General features: G+C 38.6%; 2 protein-coding genes across 2 annotated transcripts in view; both read right to left on the bottom strand.

The window, feature by feature from the left end:
* Positions 1-3,535, bottom strand: part of diaph1 (diaphanous related formin 1) — a 103,260-nt gene extending 99,725 nt beyond the window's left edge. Inside the window, 1 exon segment of the mRNA XM_032554889.1 lies at positions 2,767-3,535. Coding sequence (XP_032410780.1) covers positions 2,767-2,877 — 111 coding nt within the window. The 5' untranslated portion in view covers positions 2,878-3,535.
* A 2,054-nt stretch (positions 3,536-5,589) lies between these two features.
* Positions 5,590-7,923, bottom strand: smim32 (small integral membrane protein 32). Its single transcript, XM_032554175.1, has 2 exons — positions 7,223-7,923; positions 5,590-6,926 (listed from the first exon to the last, which is right to left on the bottom strand). Exon 2 carries the CDS (start codon positions 6,896-6,898, stop codon positions 6,551-6,553), a length of 348 nt encoding a protein of 115 aa, XP_032410066.1. The 5' UTR covers positions 6,899-6,926; positions 7,223-7,923; the 3' UTR covers positions 5,590-6,550.
* Positions 7,924-20,796: the final 12,873 nt, after the last annotated feature.

The following is a 20,796-nucleotide window of genomic DNA, read 5'->3' as shown; positions in this document are numbered from 1 at the left end:
TGTGCAGCAGCCCAGTCAGTGGAGTTGCAGAGCCACCATTTTGATACAACTGATACGCTAGAATGTCCAAATATCAAAACAACTTCAGAGATTTAAGGTTGTTTTATTCTGCTCACACTTGGTGAATAAAACTGATTCTGAGTCATAAGTATGAGCACAATCTTTAAAAAAGTCTAAGCATTAAGATTGAACATTTTCAAGTGGGTATATTGTTACCCAGGCATCGGCTGTATGTACTAATATGAGAGTTTTAGAGCATAATGAAATCTAATTTTCACAAATTGAAGAAAAAAAAAAAGTTTACTGTTGACCAAAGTAAAGAAAAACATACATATCTATATATTATCTTTTCTTGATAACTATATTTAAATCATGCTGAAGCTGCAATCTCCAGCAGCCATTGGGCAAGGGGAGGGATTTACCCCACAAAGGAAGAAAATACATTTCAGGACAACATAAAAACAAATAAGGTATAAAAACAGACTTGAGGGCAATTTAGAGCAGCCAATTGACCTACAGTTTTGAATGAGGGGAATATTTCTAATAAAAAGAAAAAAACACCAAACATTCTCTATATTTACAGATCCTTAATAAAAAAAAGAACAAGACAAATATGTAAAACCTTTGCAAACTTAGCACAGCAGCTATCAGAAAGTGAAGGGAAGGGAACCTGACCAAGCTAAGCCAGAAACAAAACGTCAAAATCAGGCAGCTTCCGAACAATAAAAGCACAAATGCTGGGAAGGGAGGTCAGACAACAAAAAGGAAAAGTGATGCTGATTGGCTACTGGAGGCAGCCTGTCATACATGAAGATGAAATGCATCAATGCCTGCTTTGCTATTCTTCAGTGTGCTAATCTTGGAGCATGAGTCTGTAGCCAGGTAGAAAAAACGAGACACAGCAGAAGCTAAGTCCTGCCTGGAAATTTAAGTGTGGACTATCTATCTAAAAATTTAACTACAGCGGATTTCTACAGTGAAAAGAAACTTGGATAGCACAGCTGTCAGTAAAAGAATGGGAGATTAAAAAAAGTGCTGACTGGTTATTATGGTAATTCTGAGAATCCAAAAGCTAATGGAAATATAATACAATTTCCATGAAATGCAAGCACACCTTTGGATCAAATCCTTAGCTGCAAAGAATGCTGCCTGCTGCGCAACCCATTTAGATGCGATGAACTCGAATACGTTAATAGGCTAATTTATTTAAAAAAATTAAAAAAGTTATGTCTTAATTTTTTAACTTTGTATTAAAGATTACTGTGTACCAAGTTGCATTGACTGTGGTAAAATAAGTTGGGGTTTTTTTAATTGACGTATATGTGACAAATCAATTAGAAAACCTGAAACAACCCTTAAATGATTTTATAACACTACAATCCTGTTCAGACACAATATAATTGCTTAACCTTGTATTTATTTTTTTAAAACAATATCAAGAAATGGATGCAGGTTATCACTAAATCATATATGCATATACTGAGCCTCTTAAGTTTCAGTAGTACATTTGCTAGGTATTCAATCTACTAACAAGTTCATTATTTGAAATGTCTTGTAAAATTACTAAATGACAGAGCAACCAGTAGAGATAATTCTCCTTTTTAAATAAACCACACCCAGATGCAGCCTCATATGCAGGTGTTATTTTAGCTAGATAAATACATAACTATTTTGTATATTAAATATTTATTGATACTACAGCTAAATGATGACGGTATACAATAAGTAATTAATTTGAATATCATTTAGAAGCATTAAATGTCTAATTATGTGGAATGCTGATTTAAAACTCTACTTGTCTATATATAAAATATATTTATCTCATAATATGAGCAGTGCAACACATACAAAAGCTGACCATTCATGCAGCATTATGAAATTGTGAAAAACTTAGCTAACATACCAACTCTGGACACGCAAACCAATCATGATAAACAGTCAAGAATTTTATCTGGACCAGCTGCCTGGTATTTAGGCTGTTGTAGAAGCCCTAATGATAAAAGACAATTTACTTTTTTTTAACGTGTGCATTCAGCCCTGACAGAGAAAAAGTTGAGTTGGTCTGCACATACTCTATGGTTACGGTTTGTGATCAATATCAGCTTTCACCTGCTGCTAGAGGTGACCACAGGATAAAGTTGCACAAGAGTTTGTCCAGGCTGATGACAAACTTTATCACCTGTGTTGACTCTTACTTCAGTGTTGCCATCCAGTCAGCACCCTGAGTCATAAAAGCTGACACAGCCAGGGAAAAATCCACACTAAGTAATCTGCAGAAATTTTTAGCCACACCTATAAACTGAAAGTTTATTCATTTAAAAACATTCTTCTGCATGGACTGTTTTATTTAGAGACAGGAATGCACTGTCTCTGTAGAAAAGAATACAACCATACAGGGGTGTGTGCTGTGCTCAGACAAATGTTTAAGTCCTGTGTTGGCATGTTGCAATCAGTCAGGAATGTATAAGCCTCAGATGCAGAAATGAGTTGAACTTTTTAAAAAAGTGAAGCGTCCAATAACTTCCTCATATGTAGCCAGAACTATGACCTCAGCTATGTATACACAGAGGGTAATATCTGAAGCTCGTAACAGCCGGTGAATAGCCTGGAGAGGTTACCGTAATTACAAGTAGGGTGTCGGTGTGAAACTTGAGAAGAAAACCTGACCAGCAGTGTGTGTGGAGTTTGGTGCAACACCTGGGCCCAACTCTACAGATGGCTAAGAAAGATAGAAATGCGTTAAGTTCAGTCAAGTGAGATACTCACAAATTTCTTTTTCCCATCTCCATCCTCGTCCTTGTCCTTCTTCTTTGATTTCCTATCCTTCTCTTTCTTGGATCCAGCAAATGAAGCTGAACTTCCCGTGTTCTGATCCATATTGGTAAATTACTCCGTTTCCTTGAATTTGGCGTACAGATTGACACATGTAGCGGGCGTTCTCCCCAGCAACGTTGTCTAACTTGGGTGGGAAAGTGTATTCCCAAAGGTTCAGTGGCAGTATCTCAGCTAGTTAGCCACAATCAGCACAGGTCTGCTAGTAATTTGGTACACAGCCAAGCGACCCCCTCGCAAAGCCGCCCGTGTGTATGACCAAAGGAGGGAAATTCAAAGCACAAGCCGAAGTACTCGAGTCAAGAAGAACGAAAACAACTTGTTGCGCCTGTGGAATACCAACGAGCACCTAACGCTGTTACTTTCTATAGGTTACACCAGCCACAGAGTTAAGAAACAACATCAAACCCCGCAAATATGTGGTACAAAAAAAAGCTAGCGTTAGCTTTAGCCCGGGCTAGCCTGCGGGCTCCAGTAATTAGTAGTTAAAACGGAACAAAAAGCCTACGCGTCCACTTCCTCCCGTTGTTTCGGTAACAACAACGCGGAGTCGGCGTTAAAGATGACCAGAGTCGGTGGCGTGTCTAATATTGGTTTCCATGGCTGCTCAATAAAGTTTAGGTAACTCTTTAACCCCTGTGTGACAACGGAGAAGCGAGTAGTTTCAACGGTAGACTACTTCTTCCTGTTCTTTGACAGTCCTGGTGAGTGGGCGGAGCATGCGCCCTGGAGCTTCACCTGAGCCGATTTAACAGACAGATCACTGCACAGGGCAAAAGAACACTGATCATCACATCTTATCAAGCTTAAGCAGCATCACCAAACAACAAGGGGAACAACAAGAGGAATTCTCTTTCACTTTGTGTCATAATCTAGATTTTAAAATATCAAAGAAATCAATTAGTATCTAGAACAATTAAAAAAGAATCAGCGCAAACGTTAAATGAGTAAGGTGTGCAGCTGCAGCGCCTGGCTAAAAGTTTGTTTGTTGTTTTGTTTTTGTTTTTTCTTTCATTCTATCACATTGGAAGCAAAAATGTTACATTATTAGGGTTTTATGAAACATACCAGCTTAAACAATTTCGCATTTGTGAAATGGAAGAAAAGGAATGCAAATTAAAAAATTAAACAATAAATTATTAAAATTTTACTCATCCCCTTTTAATCAGACATCTCGAAATAACTTCCATTGCATAAAGTTGAGAATGGACCTAATTACTAAATAGAGCTCATTTGCTTGTAGTTTAATCCCAGGATCGTCTGCTGGACTTCCTTAGATATAAGCTTTTTAAACTACAGTACTTTGAATAATTAACTGAGCATACTGTAGTGTTTGATAACTAGAATTAATTGGAATGTATGTGTGATTGAATTAAATTGATTTTCTTTTTTGTCTGGAGACTATTTGTTAATAGGAAATATAAACTGAATTGAATTGACATAACTCCTGTTCTGTGAAGAGTTTTTTGAGAGAACATTGAACAAACTGCATCATGAAAGTCAACAGACAGGTTTATTTGTCTGTGCTTTCCTCCATGGTTACAGTTGATATGCAAACACCTTTAAAAGAGAAATTTAAAGCATAGTTTCTACAACTGTATCCCAAACTTTAAACATCCCTATGGCACTCCATAATCGGAAAATGTAAAGAGTATGGGAGAACTACAAGCATCCTGAAACCAGGCATCCACTTAAAGTGACAGACATGGCAAGAAGAGCATCAATCCAACAAAGAAGAAAAGAGGTCCATTGTAAATCTGAAGGACCTGGTAGATCCACAGATGTGGTGGGAGAATAGACTGAAGAACTAATATTTGTGCACCACACAAATCTGGTCTTTGTGGAGGAGTAGCAAAAAGAAAGTGCAATGTTGAAAGAAAGCCATTAGCTTGTTTAAAGCTAGCTTGTTTAAAGTTTGCTACAAGCCATGTTGGTGAAACAGCAAGGATGTGGAGGAACTCTGATCACAGGAGAATGGAAGAAGCTAAATACAGGCTAAATGCTCCAAAAAAAAAACACAACTCTTAATTCTCCTAGGGTCCCAACCTCCTTGATAATACAAAGGCAACTTAGTTTATTTTCTAAGTCTTAAAAATGGAATAATCAACCATCGTGCTCTTAGTGTGTATGTGTTGAAATTATCAAAGGCATATTGTATCGCCCTGTGAAATGGCCCACCTTTAAGTTCCCATCCTTTCCATTCTGTAAGCATACACGTTTCAATGCCTGAACTCTTTTTTTATGAAGCAATGTGTGAGTCCTCCCTTCCTGCAGTGGTTGCAGCCCTTCTGCATTTTGCTCTGCAACCATGCTGTGCATACAAATAATAGGACCTGGGGCTCCACCGTGTGGTCAAAATGTAAACGGCAGTTATTTCAAGGCGAGAAGGGAGTGGATTCATGCTGGTGTTAACATGCTAAATTGGAGGACTGGATCTCGATTCTGAATTTAGAAAGCATACAACCTCTATGTTGTATGCTTACATGAAAATGTATGTTTTTTAAACATACATTTTCAAAGAAGTTGCAATTCAACTTAGGTACAAAATAAGCAAAAATTCTATGTGTCGACTTTCATATCAGTTAAAAATATATAGATGAAACTTTGACAGAATGAGTGTTTGGTATTATTTTTGCTGTATGTTTTGTGGATATAACAAGGTGTAATTCATTGCATAACTTTGACTCAGACATACACAAACTTGTAAGCGCGCCTAATCTCCCTCTCTCCATCACTCACACAGTAAGAGAGACAGGATCACAAAGACAAGCTTATTTTATCTGTCGTGGTATGTGAGTGATGTTTCCCAATAACAAGATTGGAGAGGATTTGCACATCACTGGTGGCACTGAAAAAGACAACACTTTGGTCTGCTTTATCGCTCAGGACTCTGCCACAAGTCTCCCTCCCCTACGATGGTTATGAAGCTAAAAATTGTCTATGAGAAGTTAATTATAAAAGTGATAAGGCTTGCAGTCCTGCGGCTGCGGTGTAAATGCCTCTGTGGGTGTAATAAATGGTAAACAGTTGGCCTGTCATATCAGCAGTTTGCAACATCTTCTCCTGTATTATTCGGTCACAGGTGCACAACCAAAAAAAACTACAGAAGACATTTCAGTATCTTTATACAACAATATATAGCCACTATAATCTGTCATTTGATCATTTTACAGTTGGAAAAAAAAACTTTTCAGATTGTATCCTAATTGTCTTACAAGACAAGACAGTCCAGTTACAGTATTACAAAATACTTTTGTACAGACTAGAACAGTAGTTCCTATGCTGACACATTGCTGGGCCATGTTTTCATGAAGGAAAACAGGCCCAGAGCTCAGTTCTGTGGTGCAAAGAGCAGGCGCCATGTCAGATTTGTAAGCAGTTGGATGAGTTAATGCTGGAACGACTAACTGGAATGAGGATCCTGGAAAAAATTGGCTTCCGTTTTGTGGAGAGCTGCCGGTGAATCATGGCAGAGGATTTTTTTCACGTTTCATTATTTAGATTAGCAGAAAGTACAGGCCTATGATTAATGAATCAATTCTGAGGTCCCCCTTTTATCTTTCCACCCGTCACAACACTGAAGTGTTTTTATATGTCAGTTTCAGGCCTGCAGGCAGCATCTATCGGAACCGATAACACTCCAGGTAAGAAATCCAGCAAATGTGCACCAGAAGTTCACTAAACAACATGAATGCCAGAGCTTTGTCCCTGTGGGGAGTTATTTGTAGGAGGTCCGGGCCTCTCTCAGTGACCTGTCATATGGCATGGAGGCGAAGAAGGAGTTCCGCAGCTGACAGTTGATGAAGAACACAATCAGCAGGACCAACAGGAAAAGCAGTAGGCACATGACGATGTAGGTGATCAGGTCCGGTTTGTGCAGCTCGCCCTCCCGGAGGCCCCCTCCGCCGCCGCCCCTCCCCGTGGTGGGTCTTAGAAGGGCGGCCACGCTCACCGAGCCGGTGTTGGAGGCATTTAGGGAGGAAGGGGAGTGCGTCGTGGACTGGGCCATGAGCACCAGGTCGAAGTCCGGGGAGTCGGTGGAGTTCAGGAGGATCTGTCTCAACATGACGCCCTGTGGGTTCACCGAAGGTCGGCTGCAGGAAAACAAACAAACAAACAAACAAACAATCAAATAAACAAATTATACAACTGACTGACATCTCAATTGTTCAAACACGGCATCTAGTGTTTGACTAAAGGCAGATGGAAAAAAAAGAAGAAGCTTCACAGTAGAAATGTTATTTTTTTAATATCCCGTCAAAAACATTTGTATTCAGCAAGATAAGATGATATTAGCAAAATAAACCATAAAGTAGTCAAGTAGGTTCTAACAGGAAATAATGGTCTTATGACACTGATTATTCCACAGGGGGAAAAAAAACTAATTTACTTTGGTGTGAGCTGCGAAGAGTTCCGCAGGTAATCTGAAGAAGTCAAAATCTCGGATCCGCATTCCTTAGCGTCCCCGACTCTGATCCAGCGCCGCCAAGGACGAATCGGCCCCTCCGTCGCTCGTCTACAGCTTCTTATCGGCGTCCACGAGTGCTGAGTGGGTCCTGGTGGCTGCTGTAACGCCGTCTCCCGTCACAAAAAGAGGAAGCAACCAAATCCACGTGTGGAGACGGTACCAAACCAAAACATTGTCTCACTAGCAATCGTCCCGTTTCACAGCCCACACTTTCTACTAGAACAATATCCAGATGAATTGGGAATTTGAAGTTGAGCGACGAGCGCCGGTGCGCACACGTGTAGCCAGGCTTGTGCGTCGCGGACCGCCTGCATGCGCGCACAGGACTCGGCAAGCGATCTCCGTCGCCCGCCCTTCTGGTTGCCCTTTTTATCCAGTAAAGAATCGATGCGTGTTGATTTGATACTATTCCGACGGCCTGCCCTTACGAGTTCATCGATTCGGTGTCACTAAAACGAGGTGAAAGGCGAGGATTAATGGATAGCAAAACACACCAGCGCGCCAGGTCATGAACAGCTTTCCATCCTCTCCCTGGGCTGCATGTTAGTGACACAGAGAGGGGGAGAGAGAAGGAGGAGAGAGAGGAAAACAGAGAGAGAATTGCAGATCAGGAGGCACGCACATCCCCGGACACCACGTCTCTATCTATTCCATCTGTTTTCCCAGTCTATCTTTTTTCAATTCATAAAGGTTCGTTTTCAGAGGGGTGATAGGAAGTCCATTCCCAGCTCTGGTCCATTTCTGGGCCGGCATGGGGAATGTCTCACACTGGGGTGATGAGAGAGCAGTGGAAAGGTGTGAGATTGGAGGTTGCATGTATTACCTCAAAATGGATGATTAGCCTACAGAATAGACCTACCTTCGTTTGTGGTGCGTTTCTTCAAAGCATAACCTTCAAAGTGCTTAAGATTGTAAGAAAAACACAATAGACTGCAAGACAATAAATTAATGCAAATATGATGCAAAGCAGAATCAAACGTGAGCCAAACAAAAAACACACAAGAGATGTGTCCAAAAATGTGTAAAAGGTAGTTTTCCTGGTTTCTCAGAGGAATATTGTTCCACAGCACAAAGACACCACTGAAAAGCACAGACTACGTTTTCAGTCTATATTGAGGAACAAACAAAAGATCTAGTTCGGAAGACTTTATAGGTCTAATGGGAGGCCATGATGTTACCAGAATGAAGATGTAAGTCGGAACCAAGTGATGGATTGTTTTGTGGAAGAGGAGAAGGATGTATTGAATTCTGAATGCGACTGGTAGCCAGAGAAGGGACATGAGACCTGTAATCATGTGAGCATGGATGGAGTGTTGGTAAGCAGTTCTGCAGATGAGTTTTAGAGCATCTGCAAGCAGGAAGCCGACTCATTATTTAAACAGGAATAGACAGAGTTGCAGCAATGTTGGAGCAATGTAATAAATGCAAGAATTACTGTTTCCATAAGGCAGGACGGTACTTATTTTATCACTTAGAGGAAAATAGCTACAATAAATAACAGATCTAAATTGTCATGTGTTTTATATTATACACTTGACTCTAATGGATCAGACAAAATTATTGGGAATGTTCTTTGGTGCAAAAAAAACGACTAAACAAACTAGAACATCTGTTTGTAATTTCAATGGAGGAAATTAAGAGCTATCTTGTTAATAATAACTGAAAAGCATTGCTGTTAAGTTGTGACCTTTGTAGGATGAACTAAATCTTTGAAGGAGGTGACCCAAGGGAAATAAATACAAAGAAAAAAGGTCCAAGCATCAATACCTGCAGGATGCCAAGGGGGAAGAATACCAGGTAAGAGTCCAACTCATCAGTTGTCACATAAAACTTTCAATTTGATCCCTCACGGAATCAACAGAACTGTATGAGAAATGTTATGATCTTATCGTAATTCAATTTGTAAAGGACCCATGCTGAAAATATCTTCAGGGAGATGAGTATTTAATTGAATAAAAATAAAGAATAATAAACTAACAAAGCTCTCACAAAGAGGCCTGGTCATATGACAAGGGAAACAGGCAGAACAGAGATGCAACACATGGGTCTCAAACTCCCGTCCTCAAGGGCCACTGTCCTGCAGTTTTTAGATGTGCCACAGGTACAAAACGCTGGAATGAAATGGCTTAATTACCTCCTCCTTGTGTAGATACGTTCTCCAGAGCCTTAATAGACCTAATTATTCTAATCAGGTGTGGTGCAGCAGAGGCACATCTAACAGTTGCAGGACCGCGGCCCTCGAGGACTGGAGTTTGAGACTCCTGAATAGAGAATGAGGAGTCCTGATTACCAAACACAGAACAGGCGATTGATTGGAAACAGGGTGAAGCTATGGAGAGAGCAAACCTCTAAAACCCTCTAAAAAAGCATAAACTGGGAATTTCAACATTATTGTTACCCAGGTGCCAATCTAGTGCTTTGTGCAAACTGATATTTATGAATATTATCAGAATCAGGCTGAACACAAAGAATGAACTAACACAGTAAAATCTAAACATAAGTAGATAAGCAGTTAAGGAAGACTGATTGAAATGAAAACATGATTGATAGAAACAGAAATAATTAAAAACTATGGCTAAGCACCAATAAACAAGAAACGTGATCAAAAATGCAAACAATGGAGAAACTCAATAACCTAACAGAAACCTGACAGATTTAATTTTGGGATATCATTCATAATCCTAGGATAAATAGTCTTTGTCTTTCACAAAGAATATTTTACTTTGTTCTTTTGAGACAATAAAGGACTATTTTATTCAATTTTAATTCAAGAGATACTTTAACTTTTTACCCCTCAGATTTTAGATAAAATGTGAATCTTAGACGTAGGTCAGTAATTTATTAGCGACTGTAGGTTCAGATGAGGATTCTCATAAATGGATTTAACTGAAATTATTTTAAGTAATCCAGGTACAACACCAGTGTTTATGACCAGCAGACTTGGCCCAAAGACAGTGCAGGATTTTACAAGGACCCTTGGAGTCATAACAGTATCAAGGGCCAACGTATTTCATAGTACCCTCATTAAAACAGAAATATTATCAAAGCAGACTGACTTAGCAGAGAATGTTGCAGAGCTGTGATTGGAAAGATTAGGGAGAATGAAGAATGTTCTAATCTTTAATCGCTTAGTCAATGAAAAAGTTCTCCTAGGAAACTCAATAGTTACCTCAATGATCAAACTTTTGCTAATTTAAGTTTTGACCAAAGTCCTAACTGATGTGAGTACTTGGCCCACTGATTTGTTTGCTTTCTCTGTGAAATGCATTTGATATCATCTGATGCTTAAGTGAAGGTGCTAAAGATGGAGTGTGCATACAAGGCACTGCCCTGTTTCATATTCATCTGCATCTGCTCTCTTTCAACTGAATTAAACCGGTAAGCCTAGAACACAAGAACAGAGGGGCAAACGCACAAACAAACGTACATACAACACGTCTCAACCAGCAACCAACATTAATGACATATTGACACAAGCAAAATGATTTACAAAAAAACCATAAAAAAATCAGCAAATAATGCATGCTACTTTGTGAGGTCCTGCTGTCCTGCACCTGCTTTACAGCACACCCAGAAAGAGGATTACAACCATCCAGTATCTGGGAGAAAGTGTGTCTCCTGGGAAATCAGAAAACAGCCCGAAGCGTTGTTGAAACAGTAGTTATTGTGATTTAAAGGAGATTACAGTTTAATGCGGCATCTCTTTATTATTCTTTAATATTCTTCATTGCGGTTTTTCTCATTTTTTTTGACTAGCTTTATTTTAAGAGGATTACTTTTGTTTCAAACAGTATGCTCTCAGTTCTCAATTTTTCATAGAAGATTAGGATTTCACATTAAGCCAAGCAAATTGCACATGTTTTGCCACATAGTGCAAAAGGAGGAATTTTTTGCATAAGAAGAAGACTTATTCGCCACAAATATTTTCTAAAACGATAAATGTTATTGAGTTAAATAGCTTGTGATGCCTGCTAAGTTATTAAATCACACTATAACAAATTTTTTAGACAAGAGTGGGCTCAGAAAAACAGACATAGACTAAATGTTCTTGGTGGAAATTGTTGTCCAGACTAAAGGAGACTAAAGGAGAGTGTGAGTTTTAATTTCTACTGCATTAATCATATTATATCGTATTATATCTATTTTCTTCAAGCCTTTTTTAAATTACTTCTCAGAGAGCTCATGGCAGAACAAGAAGGAGGCTTAGGTAGACCAGATTTAATTAGTAGAAGCATTTATCGGGTGGGATAATATTGACCTCCACTAAACCAAGGTCAAATTTGCTGTATAGTGAATTCCTTCCACCATACTCACCATTACTGAAGCTGTCTGGAGCGATCTCTCTCTTATAGATATGAAAATAAATTGGCAAAACATCAGATGTGCCTACTGAGATGCCTTGCGATGACACAAGAGGAGATGTTGACAAAGACTGCTTCACCCTGTGCAAGGATTTCATCCAAACCAAAGGAAGAGATTGGGCAAAAATTTCTATTGTATGAATGTTCACCATTGTTATAATACATTTTTCAATTTCGGTGGAAAAAATAACTCTTCAGTGTTTTCTTTTTTACGGAACATTGTCCTGAAATAATAATAAAAAGGTGAGTTGCAAGCTTCTACCACTGACTGCCATTGCATTATTCTCTAAACACTTTGACAGTATGATGGCAGAACATTTCCTTATACCACTAAACTGAAATAACCCTTTTGAAGACATTTGGTATCCTATCAAACACAATGTCAAGTCGGTTTCAATAGATAAAGCAGAGCATCTCTGAATGGTTGAACTGCTTGTTGGAAGTTGGACTCGGCCTTCTACACGGCCCCTTTTAGATATATGTGCATCAATAAAATTCAAGTAAACTCAGCTTAATTTCACGCAATTAAATTCAGTTATCATATTGTTTGTTTGTAAAGTAAAGTAAAAGGATTTGCATATTAATATTAATAAACTGAATATGATTTAGTACTGCATAAAGCAAGGATTAATCAGACGATGGATGTAAGCCTCATTTCAACAAGTACTTTTTTTTTTTTTACTATATATTTAAAAACAAAGACAGAAACACTCTGGGATCATGGAAAAGAAGCTCTGTTTTTCACATGAACATTTTGCAACCAAAGGGTTCAAGTGAGTGTTATGGGATAATTAGACATTTTCTGTAAAGAGGGGCTACAGGCTACTGAAAGTTTTATAAGTAAACGGCAAAAATCTAAGATTATTTCTTAGATCAACCACTGAAGAGAAGCCAAAGAGATTTATCTTTGGTGTACCTGAAAGTACCCTGGTGGCTGCATTTTGGATGAACTGTAGTGTGTTTATTGATTTGCTTTTGACTTACCAAATTGGTACTTCACTGAGTCTATGTAATAGCAATAAAAAGATGAAATAACCTGTATGTTTTATGTTGCAAAAGCATAGTCATCATCTTCGAAAAGCTTTTTTCTCCTGAATATGTAGCGAAAACAAAAGTCCTGGACAACGAATCCAAGATTTTCTTACAGAATTGCTTAAGGTCAAGAGAAAGACAATAAAACCTGAGCTTTTAAGTACAATATTGACTGTTTTTCATTTTGTCCTTTTGCTGTTTTGGTCTTTGTATGGCAAATATATTACTGCACTTTTTCATTTTTTCCCTTTTAACAGATTTGCTTTACATTTGAGTTATGCAGGATGAATATAGCCCTATATGTGGAAACATTTTGAAATGATTTAAGGTGCTGCTTGTTATTTTACTCACAAACACACCAGTATACTAACTGTGGCTTTTGAGAGCAATAGTTTTTTTCATGAGTCATTATACTCAACTGCCAAGAGAATTACTCTAATATGAAATGATAATGGAGGTAGTGAAGGGGCAACCTGACATGGACCCATCCATGCCCATACTTATAATTTGTGTAGTTAATCAGGGCTGGGTTTTGTGTTTAAGGCTGCAGTAGAAACAACTGTGGCTCAGTGAACACTTACCTCAAACAACAGCACAAAAATCACTTTGTAGGAAAACTCCTTTTGTCTCTTGTTTTCCTTCTTGATTTTTATTCATTATTTACTGTTTCTTAATACCTTTAATCCCATAAAAGGATGAAAGAAACTCATTCATTAAGAACTGACAACTCAAAGTAAGATTTAATAATAATAACAACAAAAACATGAATGTTTGGGTGCTTCAATCATTCAATTTTGTAGAAGCTAAATGTTTAAAATAGTCTTCTTGCTCCCAGTGATGTGGCACACAGAAAGCAAGTGACGGACCTGAATGGTCGGCAGTGATTTTGTTTGTAGCCCCTACAAAGACACCGCTCTGTCTCTATCAGCTAGCTGGACAATTTGGCTATTCTAATTTGTTATCAGTCAGTTTTTTCAATGATTGACAGGACAAAAATACAGGAAATATCTCCTCAAGCAGCTCTGCTGTTTTGCATCATTACATTTCAGTCACCTAGAATTATCAGTAAAGTGAGGGCACCGTTAATAGCAGCAACAAAAGAGGAGGTAATCTCCACTCGCAGCGGTGCTTTACTCAGCCGTTACGGCTTGTTCCTCTGAGGCAAATTGCTTTAGTCTGCTGAGTTTTGTTTATTTTTTGCTCCATTAAATTATTTTCTTGCTTTCCTCAGCATGAACCCCACAGAGCAGAGGAGTCAGCCGACGCACCGGCAGGATGCCAACAGCCACCCAAATATAGTGTCTATAGGGTCTATCCATCTCTGCTTTACGCTGCCTCAGTGGCAGATGGGCTCATAAAAACAGTTCTGCCAAAGTCCCCAAATCACTAATGATCGATATTTCGAAACAACAAGATCCTCTAGGTTTGCATGCCAAGACACTACAATTGGCCTCAGATAATAGCAGTTTCACAGACAGACTTTTCAGTGACACAAGAGACTGATTGCAAGGACTCTGCTGTACATGGTTATGCGTATGCACATGAAAACACATGCATGGGCGTCATCTGGCCTTTATAAATCTCAATCTTGAATCACACACTGCTTACACTTACATAAACACAGACAGAGAGACGGATTGAGAGAGAAAACAGGCAACCACACGAAAGACAACATGATGACTAATATCTATATGGGCAGCGAGCGCTCTTTTGTCTTTTATGTCAATAAACTCCAATTATCACCAAGACTGATTCAGTGGGAGTGAATCTTAAACAAACAAAGCAGATGTCTCCTCTCTCTCATTTTCTGCAATTGCATTCAATCTCTTCAACACATCTTCTTCATCTGGCAAATCACAACTTTCTTCTGCCAGTGCTTAAAATGCCCCCGATGGCAGAACTCAGATGCTGCACAATTAGTCACTTGATTATCTCACAAAGCGCCAAATGCTTAGACCATTTTTTTCTGTGAGAGAGGGATAAAAGGAGAGGCGCTTATTGTTTCCCACAGCATAATGTATAAATATGGGCTTGCCGTTTTACAACGGGTGAGACAACAGAGCTGTTTGATACCCTCGAAGATGCTATAATTGAAAGCACTGCAAAGTGATGACCATAAATCATCGGTTTGGAAGGCCATTAAAGCGCTTTCAATCATAAACCTCTTGGGATCCTTCAAAGTTGTGGAAACAAGTAATAAACTTTGTGACAGAAGTCTGTGAAGGATGTTTGTGGAAACAACAGCGATTCTAGTGTTACTGGCGCCCTGGGCAAACCTATCCATCTGCCATCCCACACACCCTTCGAACACCCCCACAAACACACACACGCACTCCACCCCATACAACCTATTAAAAAAACAAACAAAAAGAAAGAAAGAAAGAAATCTTTCTGTTGTGTACCTAATCAGAAGCATTAAGAATCAACACAATTCAGACAGAAATGATACAAAAAAGATTTCAATATTTCTACAATTAAGTGAAAGAAATCTGAATCTCTCAGCAAAGACTTACTTAATTACTTACTTAATTAACATATAATTTCTTTCTCTGATGCACCACATTTCCTCAGCTAAATTTAAAATATCTTATCTTATCATTGCAGGACAACTATAGAAATAAAGCTCACTTTGCAAAAGCAGGAGGGATCGTAATGTGTAATCAATCTTTAGAACTACAGAATCTTTGCTTAGATGCTGTTTATTCTTAGCATCTAAGCAAAGCTGCTGAGAATCATTGATCTTTTTAGCCTTGCTTGGTCTGAATTTCAAATGTGACTGATTCAGTGGAGTTTGCGTTCGGGATCAGTGAAGAAGTTCTGTAAAGTGAAAGGTGGGTCTGCTCCGGGTGAGCAGAGTGTGGGGAGGTCCTCGGTTCAGTTGCCACATGATGGAGCAAAACATTATCCCAAAAGCCTGAGATCTAAGGAGGGAAAAAGAAGCAAATGGCTGAAGAAGAAGGAGTGGGGAAAGAGGGAAATGTTGAGCAGCAAAAGGGTGGAACAGAGGATATCAGACCAGCGAAACAAACAGATGGGAAATGACGGAACTAGCACTCCATATAGAACATAGCCTCTGATCCCACCAGAAGTATGCATGTACTGTATGTGTGCCTGAGCCGAAGAGACACGTGAAACGTGACACGAACTAAAATGAAAGCAGACTGAAACAAACAGGAGGTGACAGATAGTTGAAAAAAATGTCACATACAAGGAGAAATAAAAAACACAAAGGAACTAAAGTGAAAAAAGAAAACAAAGAAGTAGGATAAGTGTGAAAAAGTAGAACAAAATTGATAACAACCAAACGGGGGTGAAAAGGAGAAAAGTGATTCAGAAGATGAATGTCGGCCAAAAAAACTGCAGCAAGCCCATAAAAGGGAAACTATGTCGCAGGTACATAAAGAACCGAGAGGAAATTTAGCTGTATTTACGAGCCGAGTTGCTGCGACTGTGAACATAACTTTCTTTGTAATTCCCTCCTGGTTTCTTTCAGTTATTTCTCTTACAGAGAAGGAAAATCTGAGTAAAAATCTGCAGTTCAGGAAATGGCCTGGAACAGCATTTCCTATCTGCCGATCGCAGCTGCCAATATGACTGATGCATTTCATAAGAGGATGAATTATTGGAACATGGTGGTCAATTATGGCTGATGCTGACTTTAACAGCTCAGATTTCATTAGCTGTGCTCTGATTACAGTGGATTCGTTTTAACACTCAAAGAACATGTGGGGTTGCCTGTGACATAGAGTACATAATAAAGTTAAAATGACATTATATTATATTAATGTCTACACTAAATAATTTAGTTCATATTCAAAATAATTTTTTTTTGCCAACATAAAAATCTGAAATTTCCATGTTATAATCTCAAAAGAAATGTGCAAATTTGTCACAATAAAACTTCAAACCAAATGAGATAGTTTCCTGAACTCTGAGCTTTTATTAAAAATAGAAGTTCAAATAAAACTATTCCCCATCTGATAAATGTAGTTATCCTCATTTTAAAAGATTATATTTTCACATATTATTTAAAGTGGATTTCCAGATACTGAGCAGCTCTGTCCCTACTTTGTTTTAGACTTTTTCTGAAACAAAGTATGAAAAGTAAACAAAATACATTTGTCAACTGAAAGGTTTAATCTACAATTCGGGCAATTTAGAAACCATACACTTCAATTCAATTCAGTTTATCTACGTAGCACCAATTCACAACAAATTATCCAGAGGCACTTTACAAAAATAGAAAGAAAAAAAAAAGAAAATCAATTGAATCATGCATGCATTCTAATTAATCCTTGTTATCAAGCAATAAAGTCAATTTCAGTTAATTATTCACATTAGTTTAAAAAGTTTCTATTTACGGAAACCCAGTAGATTGTTTCAAGTCATTGACTTGGAGCATTCATTCCTCCTAGTATCACTTGCATTGTGTTGTTGACTTTGCAGCAGTCCCTCATACCGAACATGCATGTAGCGACAGTAGAGAGGAAAGACTCGTCTTTAACAGGAAGAAACCTCCAGCAGAACCATGGTCGCTCAGTATGAGCAGAAAGTTCATAGCAGTAGAGGAACAATTGCAGGATGGCAGCATTATCTCAGGTGATGCTCCCTCCAGGAACGTATCACAGCCAAAACAAAATCAAGACAACAAATCTGAATAATGATTAAAGATTAAAATACGGCAAAATCCTAAATGCTATGTAACTATTCTGATCTTAAAACTGAGGGAAACAAGAAATGAAGGACTCCTGCTAAACACATGCAGAAAACGCTTGCACATTTATTGGCACCATTCAAAGAGATTGTAAATAAACTTAAAATAAATTAATCAGCAGCACATTCTTACGCCGAAAAATGTAGAAAAAAAAATCGACCTATAACTTACAGCATTTTACAGCAGTAAAGAAAGAAATGTCACCTCCATATATGAAAAAATGTAACAAGCATTTTCAAACTACTCTTTAGCTGATCAGATTATGTACGAACATTTTATCAATAATTCATTACTTCCTGTTTTTCTGGGTTGTAAATATAAACACAGCAGCTCATTTCTTTTAGCCACCTTTCAAAATGTTAAAAAGATCATTTTATTTGTTAAAAACATGATAGATGTGTGATCTTCAAAGGTCAGGAAATGACTGAAAAGAAAATAGTTTTCCATCTAAACCAGCAGATATCTAGAGTCAGATCAAAAATGAAAAATGTTAGAACAGCTGGAGCTTTGATAATCAAAGCTGAACAAGGAGCCCACCTTATTTTGTTACTTCACACAACGAGTAAGACGGTGAAGAGAGAACTGATTATTCAAAAGATAAATCCATCTTAAACAAATATCACCTGTGGAGTGCTCTCTAAATGGAACAATACAATAAAGGAACTGAGGTAGACTTTGTTGGCTGAATTCAGATTGATAGTCATACAGAAATTTATTCAATTGTTCTTCATGAATGGTTAATCAAGAGGTCAAAGACTGAAGCATAGAGAATGATTTAGTTTCACTGTTAGCGTCTTTTTGCTCTCATTTAGTTTCTACAAACTGCTTTAAAATGTCTTTTATTTATCCATTCGCTCATAATAAGGGTTCTTATTACACATTTATGCTTTACACATGGAGCACTTTTTATTCTCACTTGAACCCAGACAACAAGCAGAGGACACTGGGAAGTGCGGTTTCTTGCCTGAGGAGTCTCTGGCACGCTGCAGGGCCAGCAGTCAGAAGGTTGTCCCTGTGATGATTAATTAGATACACGTCCAAAAGACTTTCAGATCACAACTGCAAAAAATTCCAGCTCTGTTTTGAACCTTGGAGGGCCTGAGCGGACATAATTCTCAAACTACAATAGAATATTTTGTGACGATGGAGGATGAATATTTCTCTGAGGGGGCAAAAAGAAAACGCATCCAATTACAAAGATGCTCTCGTGACACATTTATCTCGAGTCGAGGCTGCCTCCACTCTCATCCCTCGGTGCAGCGGTTCATGGCCCTCGCGGCTCTGCGGAGCCACCTGGAGAGCCAGTAGAAGCTGTCCTATCAGGCTCTTCATCCATCCTGAACTGGTGCAGGGCGGCTCTGAGCAGAAGGTAAATACTCAGCAAATCTTTTCATCTTGATGCTCCCGCCCCTCCCTGTGGCTCTGTCCTCTGCCACTCCATCACCTCCCTGACTGCTCCAGAAATGAGATATTGGCGTTACGCCATTGGTCGGAATTCACAGCAGAAGTCACACAGTCATGAACTTTGGATTCATTTTGCCAGCCGTTATGCCAGAGAAGTAAAACCGAGATAGAACAAGTTAGAAATTATTCTTACGTCTCTAAAGGCACGTTTTTTCTGTTGGAAAAACTTGAATACGATTGGAGGCTCGTGACAACTTCCAGCTCCATGGCTGTTCTTTAGCTTGTTTAGCAGGAATTTGTTGATAAAGTCACCTCCAGAAGGCGTTCTTCTTACAAAGTACTGAGATGACAGGCTGAAACAGCTTACGGGTGTGATTAATCTCCTGGATATAAGCTGTATATGTGTATAAAAATGACATGCAGCACATGCGCCACTTTAGAGCCAGAGATGCATTTGAATTTAAACCTGCTCCCTGGCAAATCCCTCGGAGTATTTTTGCAATCTTTCTGTTTGTCGACCAGAAGGTATGTTGATTGCAAAAATATACACACTGTTTAGCTTTTTAAAATTACGACCATAAACCTCAGTATATCTTACTGGAACTTAATGTGATAGACCATCTCAAAGTAATGTAAGAGGAAAAACATAGATGGATTCCAAAATATTTACAAATAAGAACCTGGAAAAATGGGGTATTTGTTCCTCAGTACTTAGTTAAATCCTATTTTGCAGTTACAGCTGGAGGACTGCATTGTGTCTTTACCTACTTAGTCAGACTCAACCCTAACCCCTGAATTTAGGTCTAGACTTTGACTGAGCCATTCTGGAGAATGGCTATGCAGTGATTTAAATCAATCCATTGTATCTCTGGATGCACGTTTAGGGCTGTTGACCGGATTGAAGGTGAACCCCCAGGCCAGTCTCAGGTCTTTTGAAGCCACTCACTCGTTTTCTTCCATGTATCTTCTAATAATCCCTGACTAGTTTTCCTGTCCTTTGTAGAAAAAAGCATCCCACAGTATGAAGCAGCAACCGCTTTGTTTGATTGCGGGCATGGTGTCTTCAGCGGCCTGTACAGCTTTAGTTTCCTGCCAAATGCTTTGGTCTCATCTGACCAGGGCGCTCGCTATGACCCCTACAAGGTGTGACATCTGTTCCTGCTGTCATACATCAGACAAGAGGCTGAATGTTACCTTGGAGCTGCTGCTGGAGAGCCACAAAGAAGAGAGTCCCATCTGCTTCAGTTCTCCTTAAATGGCACAACCTCATAAGCGGATCATACCATTTGATTGCAAGGAGGAGGGAAATTTGTTATTTGTTTAGTTTTCTAATATTTTGGGCAACTTATTGTAACCCAATAGCATTGGATTTATTTACAGGTTACTTATTAATAATGTTATGGCCAGTATCTGAATGTTAGTTTGTCGGTCATTTATAGCAGCAGTCTGATCAGCAGCTATTTAAGTTTCCCTCCATGTCTTGTTTGTCAGGTCAGTTTGAGCTTGTGTTCTTTGTGTTACTACCTGAATTGAAGTCTATTATTTTGGCCTGAAGTTTGGGTCCAACTTATCATTTTGAAAGATTTTTTTTGTTGCTGACATTTCTGTTAAATTAAGAACTATTTTGAAAACTTCCAGTGTCTGTCTGGCTGGTCTGCGCAACCTCTGACACATGCTGTGGCAAACTGTAAATGTGACTTTTCACGGCTTTCTTGTGTCTTCGTTACCACTTTTCAATTATTAATATAATTACAAACCACACTTTTAGGAATATTTATAAAAGGTCAAAACGATACACTCCAATGTTATTTGATGTTTAAGTTTGGTCAATGAAATATAATCCAATAAGCATACACTAAAATTTAAATGTCAAAAAGTTCAAGAGAAATTCACACTTTTGCATGATCGTTGTTTCTATGCTAAAAGTTGTATGGTGTGTAGATCTGCATGGGTTTCTGTGCGTTAACGCTCCAGTGACTATGTAA

The sequence above is a fragment of the Xiphophorus hellerii genome, chromosome 23 (assembly GCF_003331165.1).
Source record: "Xiphophorus hellerii strain 12219 chromosome 23, Xiphophorus_hellerii-4.1, whole genome shotgun sequence".
NCBI lineage: Eukaryota > Metazoa > Chordata > Actinopteri > Cyprinodontiformes > Poeciliidae > Xiphophorus > Xiphophorus hellerii.
Note: the sequence above shows the minus strand (reverse complement) of the source record. Positions and strands in the feature narration are given on the sequence as shown.